This window comes from Acyrthosiphon pisum, chromosome A3 (assembly GCF_005508785.2).
Source record: "Acyrthosiphon pisum isolate AL4f chromosome A3, pea_aphid_22Mar2018_4r6ur, whole genome shotgun sequence".
Taxonomy (NCBI): domain Eukaryota; kingdom Metazoa; phylum Arthropoda; class Insecta; order Hemiptera; family Aphididae; genus Acyrthosiphon; species Acyrthosiphon pisum.
The window spans coordinates 30381505-30392821 of NC_042496.1; the positions used below are offsets into that span (position 1 = coordinate 30381505).

The 11317-nt window shown below is 31.2% G+C and overlaps 4 protein-coding genes across 4 annotated transcripts; 2 read left to right on the forward strand and 2 right to left on the reverse strand.

Moving 5' to 3' along the window:
- Nucleotides 1–2664: 2664 nt before the first annotated feature.
- On the reverse strand, nt 2665–3143 carry LOC103311943 (histone H4). Its single transcript, XM_008191824.3, has one exon. The coding sequence runs from the start codon at nt 3053–3055 to the stop codon at nt 2744–2746; it is 312 nt and encodes a 103-aa protein (XP_008190046.1). The 5' UTR covers nt 3056–3143; the 3' UTR covers nt 2665–2743.
- A 143-nt stretch (nt 3144–3286) lies between these two features.
- LOC100570942 (histone H3) lies at nt 3287–3807 on the forward strand. Its single transcript, XM_008191825.3, has one exon. It carries the CDS (start codon nt 3292–3294, stop codon nt 3763–3765), a length of 474 nt encoding a protein of 157 aa, XP_008190047.2. The 5' UTR covers nt 3287–3291; the 3' UTR covers nt 3766–3807.
- A 3849-nt stretch (nt 3808–7656) lies between these two features.
- Nucleotides 7657–8157, reverse strand: LOC100570741 (histone H2B-like). Its single transcript, XM_003240982.4, has one exon. It carries the CDS (start codon nt 8088–8090, stop codon nt 7710–7712), a length of 381 nt encoding a protein of 126 aa, XP_003241030.1. The 5' UTR covers nt 8091–8157; the 3' UTR covers nt 7657–7709.
- Nucleotides 8158–8461: 304 nt separating this feature from the next.
- Nucleotides 8462–8929, forward strand: LOC100570838 (histone H2A). The gene has a single exon (XM_003240983.4). The coding sequence runs from the start codon at nt 8506–8508 to the stop codon at nt 8881–8883; it is 378 nt and encodes a 125-aa protein (XP_003241031.1). The 5' UTR covers nt 8462–8505; the 3' UTR covers nt 8884–8929.
- Nucleotides 8930–11317: the final 2388 nt, after the last annotated feature.

An 11317-nucleotide genomic window follows, 5' to 3' on the forward strand; every position in this document is an offset into this window, starting at 1 on the left:
AAAATATAAAAAATCGCTTAGTCACAGTTTTTTTTTATAAGCATTTAAAGTTCAAAAAATGACAAAATATGGAAAAATCACGAAAATTTGCAAATTATTTCGAGTTAGAAATTCATAAAAATTTTACTTTTTAAATCTAAGATATGAAAGTGTAATACAAGATTCCTTATAAGTTATAAGGAATCTTGTATTACATTAACGATTTTTTATATTTTTCATCTGCCTTTGAAACAATTACCATTATAAATTATGGTATTATAAATTACCATTTATTAAGAGAAACATAACCAAAATATAAATAATTTTAATCGATAATAATGATAATAAGATATGAGCAATTTTTGGTATGAAACTAATTTAATGCTGATTCATATATTATGATTATGATTTATGATAAAAAAAAACTATAGGTTGTTTTGAGTCTGACATGTGAATATTGATGAGTTTAAAGTGGAAAATAATAATATCATAGTAATAAATGCTAAAATTAGTGAATATAAAAATTTAAAAAATTTACAACTATTTAAATTGTAAAAATAAATCCCAATATATCACAAGTAGATAATATGTAAATACAGGGTGCGGCAAAAAGAACTCCCCGATTAAGGAAACTAATAAAAACCACACCAAGTCAAATATCAAAAAAAAAAATGTATTTATAAATTGTACATATAATGCCATTTTATATTCATTTTTTTTTTTAAATTGTATCACTTAAGTGGCGGCCCTCATTCTTGATACACTGATTGAGTCTTTCACGGTAATTTTCTATGACTCTACGGGTCATTTCGGGCGGGATAGCAGCAATTTCCTGGATTATTACCTCCTTCAGAGCTTCCAAAGTTTGTGGACGATGTTGGTACACTTGGGCTTTAAGATATCCCCAGAGAAAAAAATCGCATGGGTTCAAATCTGGTGAACGTGGCGGCACGCTGGGTCGTTATCGGTGAACCGCCATTATTAATAAATTCCTCAACAACAAACGCACGATGCTCTCCCGACCATGCCATAATGAATACTAAAAATGGCATCGATAAGGTTTTCTATCGATGTATTTACTACTAATGTACCTCCACCCAAACCCAAACTATAACCTTATCAAACTAGGGAGTTCTTTCTGCCCCAACCTGTATATATCTAAATATTGAACAATTGTTATTTTTTTTTTTTTTTTGATAATACAATTTTAGTTTGGTCTTAGTTTTAAAAATCAAGAAAGTTGTGAAGAAGAAAATGTTGAAATAGAATTTTTTATAACAATAAAAAAAATTTAAAAAAATTAAAACAATAATAAGTAAGTATAAAAAAAATGTTATTATCAAATACATATCGTACAGACATCTTTGTTGAAGTAAGTGAAATAATCACTGTATATGCCGAAAGAACGAATGTCAGTTATAATAAAAAAGATATAAAACTGATTGACTACCCAACAGAAGAGCTATTATTCTCAATGGATGAGATAAAATTTGAATGTAAATTAATTCTTGTTTTCCAAACTTGACACTTGGGAAAGAACAAGCAGAAAGTATATTTGGAACAAATAGCAAAATTATTAAAATAAAGAAGAAAAATAAGTGAATACTTATATAATAAATATATCACATTAACAAATTTATTTGTTCTCATATGTGATTCTGCAATAGTTGAAAAAAATGTAAATAAAATATTAAGTACTAATTTCTACTTTATATAAATTAAAAATTAAATTAGGTATATTCCACAGGTACATTTGAATAATGGTTAAAACTTAAAATCACAACAAACTGAGATAGATAATGTAGTTGATGAACAACCAAGTTTTACATTCAACAATTATTAAAAGTTGAATTCCTAAATTTTAATCAAAATTATTTTTTGTGGTTTAGTTATTTATAAGTGAAGAAAAAAATAGTACGACTAAAACTACATTAATAACCAGAATCTATGTTCATTAATGATCCAAATGACTACTATCAAATGGTTGCTATAAATAAATTAAAAAACAAAAAATTATCAATAAATAAACAATTTGTTTAGTAATATTTAATAATAGGAAATAAAACGAATAAAATAAAAAAAAAATTCATAGAGTAAATTAAAGCCTCAAAGAAGAGTATTTTTTATTAAATATGAATTATTACCTGAACTCAGTTTTTCTTATAAAAAAATTATCGCATGTTCAAAAGGTTTACAAAATATAATATTCTGTTAGATAGGAATCATATTTTAATTAAGGGGACGTAATACTGTCATACTCTGTCGTTTACACTCGTATGTCATAGCAAATCCACGTTCACCAGTATCCGTGTGATATTATTTTTGATATTAGAGTGAATTTCGCTATTATACAATTTAAAGGCAAGATTATTATTTAAATTACAGGGTAGGCTGTTATTGATATTATTTTCAAATAAGTTATGAAATTATACATTTTAAAATGAACGGCCATATTTTACGACGTATGGACGTAGGTGGATAAAGGGTACGGCGAAAGTGTTATATTTTGTATTGTAAATCTCTGTGTAAGATACACAGCGGTAAAATTTACATTGTTAGAAATGAGAACTGTATAAAATTTATACATAACAATTGTAGGGAGCGCTGACATAGGATCTGGTGCCTGGTGGTGCTCTTCTTGGGTACATGGGAAAAAGGCTTGAGAGTTACGAAAAAAAAATATGGTGGCCCTGATAAGGGCCTTTTTATTAGATGAATAATAGGAGGTAGCAGAAATTGGTAGACGATGTAGTAATTTATCTTCTTAACCGCCGAAACCGTACAAAGTACGACCTTGTCGCTTCAGGGCGTAGACGACGTCCATGGCGGTGACGGTCTTCCTCTTGGCGTGCTCGGTGTACGTGACGGCGTCGCGGATTACGTTCTCCAGGAACACCTTCAACACACCACGTGTTTCTTCGTAAATCAAACCGGAGATACGTTTCACTCCTCCGCGGCGAGCTAACCGACGAATGGCAGGCTTGGTTATCCCTTGGATGTTGTCACGCAAAACCTTACGATGACGTTTAGCGCCTCCTTTGCCAAGACCTTTACCTCCTTTACCGCGTCCAGTCATAATTGGTTATCTTGTGGTTTTTGTTGTTGTACACTGGAGAAACTGCTGCTCTGAACGCTGAACGTTGACTGATGCCGAGCGCATGAAACGTCGTCATATTTATGCGTTTCACGGCGCGCCCACGGCCAATCGAAATGCTCGACCGGATTTCCCCCCACTCTTAAACTAACCACCGCGCGCCGACCAACGGGAACGAAGGATACGTTCCGATTTGTGTATATAACACCGGTGTTTTTATGTCCGGAGCATCATTGTTCAATCTGTTTCACCGAATTACTTCGTCAACTAACAGTTTCGACATGGCACGTACCAAGCAAACCGCCCGCAAGTCGACCGGAGGAAAGGCGCCCAGGAAACAGCTGGCCACCAAAGCCGCACGTAAGAGCGCACCCGCTACCGGTGGAGTGAAGAAACCACATCGTTACCGTCCTGGAACCGTCGCTCTCCGCGAGATCCGTCGTTATCAGAAGAGCACGGAACTGTTGATCCGCAAATTGCCGTTCCAGCGTCTGGTACGTGAGATCGCCCAGGACTTCAAGACCGACCTGCGTTTCCAGAGCTCCGCGGTCATGGCGTTACAAGAAGCTAGCGAGGCCTACCTGGTCGGTCTGTTCGAGGACACCAACCTGTGCGCCATTCACGCCAAGCGTGTCACCATCATGCCGAAGGACATTCAATTGGCTCGTCGCATCCGCGGAGAACGTGCTTAATTCGATTACTTACAATGCTTACCTAAAAAGGCCCTTTTCAGGGCCACCAAACGTTTTTAAATTAGGACCAACCACCTATTTTAACATAGAATTTATTGATTATATATGGTTTTTAATAGGATATAAATACAACTGTATGCAATCATGATTCACAATTATACATTTAAAACAAGTAATAACCGTTCATCGTTAAAGACACGAATTTACAGCCGTATGCTACAAAATTAGTTATACGTTATAAATTATAATTTATTATAAGTCGTAATAGTTCCTTGAGCCGGTAGGTGACCTTTTTTTCCTCAACAAATGCCCTACAGGAAAAACTCTCACAAACACTTCTTAGTTTGGATTTTCGAAATTCCATTTCCAAACCATTAAATACGATTTTTATTATGTTTTTCCTAAAAAGAGTGTTTTGAACAAAGAATGGCGCATTAATTTTTGGTCGGCGGTGCTGTTGACATATAATTGTGTGTGGACTGTGCAAGCAGCGCGTACGTACTACGTAGATAGCCCGGTACCCGCACAGGTACCAACAGGTAACCAACACACTAATAAACATTGACTTGCACGTGTATACCTAAATATTACATTATATTCATCTGGATAAAATTAATATGTTTTTATGTATATTTGTATTTTATCTAGATAATATTTTTGATATTTAGGCTCAATACTACTTATTGGTCCTCTATGAGTGCTGTAAATTTACCAGGCATATTTTTACATTGAAAAAAATTGACGGTACATTTTACCAATTTTTTTTTACCCGAAAAATGTTCAAATGCAATCAAACCTATTCCTAGTTGTAAATAGATATCTTTTATTATCAACTGATAATAATTACCAATACAATTATTATTATACTAATCATATTTCCTATTTTATTATTTAACCTTCGATTCTATTTTACCATTTTTTATCACTTTATTGGTAAGTGTAGAGATAATTTACGTAAAAAAATTATCTCCACACTTACCAATAAAGCGATAAAATTACCTAGTAAATACATTGTTATCAAAGCTAATTTTGTTACAGACAATTTGAGCAACACCATTGCAGCAAGTATCTTGTAACCGTAAGACAACTATATCACTAGGGCCGAGCTTAACGCGTGTTGTCAAAATTAAAATATATCTATTGAATTCAGGAAAAATTATGATATGTCCATCTAAGTACACAAGAGTTCGACCTGCACCCTTCGGCAAACATAAATTACATTGATAGAATTTCTACTGCAATGTTCATATATCTATAAAGCATATTGAATGGTTTGCATGTTTAAAACGGCAGAAAATAAACATTTGTTTAAAACGATAGTTTTAGTAAATTTCAAATAAATAGTCCATGGATTTTTTCTAATCTGCGAGATACTTTTAGATTCTGAGCAGAGCGATGAATGTGTTGATTTTACAATGATGTGTGTTGTTTTTATATTTTTATGTCAGTGTACACGATAAGTATCGAAGTAATGCTTCGATTTTCAATTACAGTATCTTCTTTGATGAGAAAGCGAATCTAGTATCTTGCATTGGGGAGATCAAAATTTAAAATTTCCATTAGTTTTCAAAAGCGCCGTGAAAAACGAAAAAAAAAAGAAGAGAAACCGGGAATTTTTACGCAAAATATGTTTTCGAAATTGGACATTGAAACAAGTTCGATTTTGGTTTTTGGTGTAACTAAAACAAATTACCGTTAAAATAAGGCTCTAAAAGTTGTGATATAATTTGTATTATAGTGTCTGATGTTTAGTCTTTATTATGAATATTATAATATTATAATAATTAGTACAGTAGCCGGTGAATTGAACTAATATTATAAAATTACAACAAAATAACTAAAATCGTTGTTCTAGATTATGTAATATGTAATTTTCTCCTAATTTGAACATAAAATAACTATAAAAAAAAACTGTGTTTTTAGGTATATTGTTGAGATTTTTTGGTTGCAGAATAACCTACTTACGTGGAACTTTGTTGTTAGTTTTCCATCCTTAGCTGTAAGAGTTGAACACTTTTGTACTACATTTTGAACTACAAAATCATTTTAAAATTTGATAGAGGTTATCAAAATTCCATCTTTAAATGCTTATATGAGAAAAAATTGTGCCCATATATTTTATATTTTTCAACTGCTATTGTAACAATATATCAGAAGCTTTGCATTACATTTTCACGCTTTTTTACCCAACAAATAAAATAGTATTGATATTCATAGAAAAAAAAAATTGAAAACTGAAAATGTCCGTAAACAGCTCAAAAAAAGTCAAATTGTTTTCAAAATTGTATCGTGTATAGACAATGCAAATATAAACATTCAGTGAAATTTTCAAGTATCTACAGTCGTTCGTTTTTTAATTACAACAAAATAAGAAAATCGTTACATGAGAAATCGAGTGAATATCAAATGTTAAAATATGAATTTCAAGCGCTCATAAAAATTTCATTTGACTTGCTTGTGGACATTTTTTTTTTGAAAAAGGTAGACAAACTTATGAGGAATCATGTATTACATTTTCAAATCTTAGATTTAAAAATAAAATTTTTCATGAATTTCTAACTCAAAATAAATTTCAAATTTTCGTCTTTTATACGTATTTCTTCAATATTTGAACTTAGGATGCTTATAAAAAAAAAATTGTAATTTTTTTTCATCTGCCTTTGAAACAATATACTAGGAGCCTTCAATAAAACTTTCAAGCTTTTTTAACCAACAAATAAAATTTTATTGATATGTATAGAGAAAAAAAACTAAAAAAAAAATGAAAACTGAAAACTTCCCTTAACAGCTAAAAATATTTTTAAAAAGGCATGGTGTATAGAAAATGCTAATATAAACATTCAGTAAAAATGTCATGTACCTACGGTCATTTGTTTAAGGGTTACACTAAAAACCGAAAAAAAATTTTGCGTAAAAATTCCCGTTTTTCCTTAATTTTCTTTTGTTTTTCACGGCGCTTTTGAAAAGTACTGGGAAATTTCTACTTTTGACCCCCCCAAAGTACCAACTAGATTCAATTTCCTATCAGAAAAGATACTGTTGAAGAAAATCTAAGCATTTTTATGGTCCTAAAAGGTGATGACAGACACAAAAAAAAAATTTAAAAAAAAAACACATCATTGTAAAATCAATACATTCATCTTTCCACTCAGCATTTAAAATTGGAAACTGAAAATGTCTGTAAACAGTTCAAGACAAATCAATATTTTTTGAAATTTTTATCGTATATAGAAAACGATAATATAAATGTTTAGTGAAAATGTCATTTTAAAATCAATACATTTTGGCTTTTACAAATATTACTAATATTTTTAATCGCATATTGTCATGGTTTAATAAAACGTAACTTATTTTAAATTATTATTATTGTTGTAGAGTAATCGATGTTTGTACTGAAAATTTTCTAAAACGTAAATTACCTACTATTACTATTATTATTATTGTAGATTGATATTTGTCCCGCTTTTTGGTTAAACACGCCATTTTCCCCGTAAACATAGATATTGTTCTAAATATGTTTGTATTAAGTACTGATAATTGATAAAAAAAAAAAAAAATAATAACGATCCAGGATTCTCGGTATCTGTATTGCTCAATTACGTAACCTAGTTGAAAAATTCTGATTTAATATAGATTACTCATATTAATTTTTCCAGAAAAAGATTAATAATATTGTGTTTACTGGGACATCTTAGAATATGGCATCCAGTGTTGTTATTGTTATTCATTTCCGGTAACAATGGTATCTTTTATAGATAAATGGTGTTCTAGGATTTAGACAAGTGAATTTTTTTATCACCACTCAACTGTTCACTGTGCAAATGTCATAAACAAGGCGTACTTGCAGCATTGTCAAGTTTAATTCTAAATAATAATAATAGAAATTGGTGGCCCTGAAAAGGGCCGTTTTAATTGAGTTAGAGTAAGTATTTCACAACACGGACTTATTTGGAACTAGTGTACTTGGTCACGGCCTTAGTTCCTTCACTGACGGCGTGTTTGGCCAATTCACCGGGCAACAAGAGTCGTACGGCAGTTTGGATTTCCCGGCTGGTAATGGTCGAACGTTTGTTGTAATGAGCCAAACGACTGGATTCAGCGGCGATGCGTTCGAACAGATCGTTGACGAAACTGTTCATGATGCTCATTGCCTTCGATGAGACACCGGTATCGGGATGTACTTGCTTCAACACTTTGTAAATATAGATGGCGTACGATTCTTTCCTCTTGGGCTTGCGTTTCTTGTCGGACTTGGCGATGTTCTTTTGAGCCTTTCCGGACGATTTCTTCATCGCTTTACCAGCTGATTTTCCTCCTGGAGCCATTTCGAATATTATTATTCAATATACGTGTTGACGACTGGACCGTTGGGGACTTAATGATGGGTTTCGCAGTGGAACGGTGGGTATATTTAAGCGAACCCAAGCGATATGTCGCTTGTCTATTTGTCAAAATACTATAATGACGAAGGTAGAAATAACATCGTAAACTGAACCATGGTAACTTAAAATAGTAGTATTTCAACAATTATATTTCATGAGAATGCCGAATGAAAACAGCATATTTCAGTAGTCAATGTGTGGATAATGATATCATGTTTGATTGTCATATTGTCTTTTTTAAACCAACCACAGAATTGTTATCCAGATTTTCTCTATAAATAGAAAAAATTCAATTTTTGGCAAACAACATCACACTCAGTATTCTCTTTGGAGCACCAGCCACCACTACACAACAATCATGAGCGGACGTGGTAAAGCAGGAAAGGCGAAAGGAGGCAAGTCCAAGACCCGGTCGTCCCGTGCCGGACTCCAGTTCCCGGTGGGTCGTATCCATCGTCTGTTGAGAAAGGGAAACTACGCCGAGCGCGTCGGAGCCGGAGCACCGGTATACCTGGCCGCCGTCATGGAGTACTTGGCAGCTGAAGTTTTGGAGTTGGCCGGCAACGCCGCCCGTGACAACAAGAAGTCTCGTATCATCCCCAGACATTTGCAATTGGCCATCAGAAATGACGAAGAGTTGAACAAATTGTTGTCCGGAGTGACCATCGCTCAAGGAGGTGTGTTGCCCAACATCCAGGCCGTGCTCTTGCCAAAGAAGACAGAGAAAAAAGCTTAACTTATTTACCACCGAATACGATATTTTTAAAACGGCCCTTTTCAGGGCCACCAAAAACTAAAAATTGCGTTTTCATTCGAATCTTTTCACACTTGCCAACATGTAGATTGGCTCACTGGTCGTCGCGCTGACTTAAGTTAAATTTAGAGATAGTCGAGATTAAAATAATAATTTGACTGGCAGTTAGCGGCTGCTACTGATGATCACTTGTTATCAATTTTTGTAACTGTCATATAAACCGTTAGTATTTTACACCGAAAATAACAGTTGGTGTTATCGATAATCGATATTTGTTACTAGAAAAAAAGCCGCATATCGTGATAACTGATGCTAATGAAAATTGATTTAAAATCAATATATTATGTTACAGTATATCAAGTTGATTTCCCTAAAACATGAAAATTGATTTTTCTGTATTCTGAATTCTGATTACTATAAAATCAATGTGTGTTATTAAGAATACAACCTCCGAATGGTGTTTGTAAGATTGTATATGTAATTGTATAATAATAAATATATATTAGGTACCCATGTAGATTATAGCCTGTAGGTAGATACTAAAGAATATTGTTATTTTAAATGCGAGATAATTTTATCCAAAATCTAATATGTAAATATAATTAATAATATAAATAATATTTAATATACTGAATTGAAGAAGCACCAAGAACAATATATTATATTACATTTGATAACACAAAGAAAATCATAATATAATGTAGTTTATACTAGTATAGCAATATAGCATAGTTGTTTTATGAATATATTTTTTTAATTTGTTTTGTTATGTTATAATGTAATTTCAATATGTTGTTCACTATGAAGTTATTGTTATATTGTTTTGATGAGAAATAAATACCAAATACAAATAATTGTTTTTTTTATTCCTTCATTTTTAATAATTGTCTTCAGTATTGAAAAACTTTGGGTTTTCAATTTTCAATTTTCATGAAAATTAAAAAAGGTGTATTGGTTAATAATATTGTACCATGTTCATTTATGTGTTAACATTTCAGATAACAAGCTTTTCATAATAAAAATAATAAAAAATATAATATTTATTTATGTAATTTGTTATAATATAAATAATTTAGGAAACAAGACTGTTTGATAATAAAATTATTGGACATGGAAAATATATTACAATTAAATTAAGTATAATTTGCTTGTTTAATCTTGTTGCAAAAATATTATGTATATAAATGTATAATTGAATAGAACCGTAGGGATAAGTAATATCTGCATTAGAAAAAAAAATATATATTTCATGTTTTAAATTGGTTCAAGACTGAATGCACATGTTTATTACTGTCATCACTGATTCCTGTGTATACGAGTATATATATTTTTAATAACAAAGTTGATCATGATATTGTCTGTATTTTGTTTTTTGTCATTATTATTCTTTAACTCATTGTGTGACGTTATTGAGTGTAAAGTGTGCCTAAGTCATAATTTGAAACTATTATATTTTGTATACAAAATCTTTTCTGATCAATAATAAAATAGGTTTTACTTAATGGATAGACGTAAATAAAAAAAATGCTAAGTGTAATCAGTGTTTAAAAAAATATTTTTACCATTCTACACTAACCAATCTTAAAAAAAACATTTAGCTGGTGTCCATTCAATAAATATGTCTTCAAACACATCTACAGTAAGTACAAACCCATGGATTTATTTTTATTTACAAAAGCGTAAGATTAAATTATAATAAAATTACAGTCGTCTAAAGTTATTTAGATAATATATATTATAAACTAACTTCAGTCGTGAAATTAAAAAACCCAATAATATAAAACATAACATATCATTCAAATTAAACATTACAGGAAATTAACAACAAGTACCTATAATAAAATAAAATAACACACTAAGCTAGTAGACCACTGTAATTTTGAATTGTTTTTTTAATAATTCATATATATATTATATATTAGAATTTTATTTTTCATTTTTATTATTATTTGTACATCAAACTGGAAAATTAAAAAAACAAAAACAAACCATTATAATTACTTAATTTTGTTTTTTTATTTTTGCATAAGATCCAAAACGTAATAGTTAGGAATGTGAAGTCTGGTAGAAAGGGATATATGGGTTTCGTTAAGTAAGATTACGTCGGTTTTAAATAGGAGTGCGAGGAAACGTAGTTCGTTGAGTTTATGTTTGATACCGTTGGAGTTCCAAAATAGAATTTTTAAGTTATTCATTTTGAGGCGAGAGTATGAACAAGAAAAGAGTAAAAAAAAAGAGTTATGGTTAGGTTCTATGGTGATATCTATACTAAGTTTAACTAGTAATAAATCTGCAAGCGTTATTAGATTGTTTTTAATATATATACATTTTTTTTTTACATAACTGTAGCCCGCGGCCCTATGTGCTGTAGAATAGTAGCACTGTGGCCCAGCCCTTGGTTATACATAGGTAACTT

Coding starts and splice junctions, on each gene's coding strand:
- LOC103311943 (XM_008191824.3), bottom strand. CDS start 3,055: ATGACTGGACGCGGTAAAGGAGGTAAAGGTCTTGGCAAAGGAGGCGCT.
- LOC100570942 (XM_008191825.3), top strand. CDS start 3,292: ATGTCCGGAGCATCATTGTTCAATCTGTTTCACCGAATTACTTCGTCA.
- LOC100570741 (XM_003240982.4), bottom strand. CDS start 8,090: ATGGCTCCAGGAGGAAAATCAGCTGGTAAAGCGATGAAGAAATCGTCC.
- LOC100570838 (XM_003240983.4), top strand. CDS start 8,506: ATGAGCGGACGTGGTAAAGCAGGAAAGGCGAAAGGAGGCAAGTCCAAG.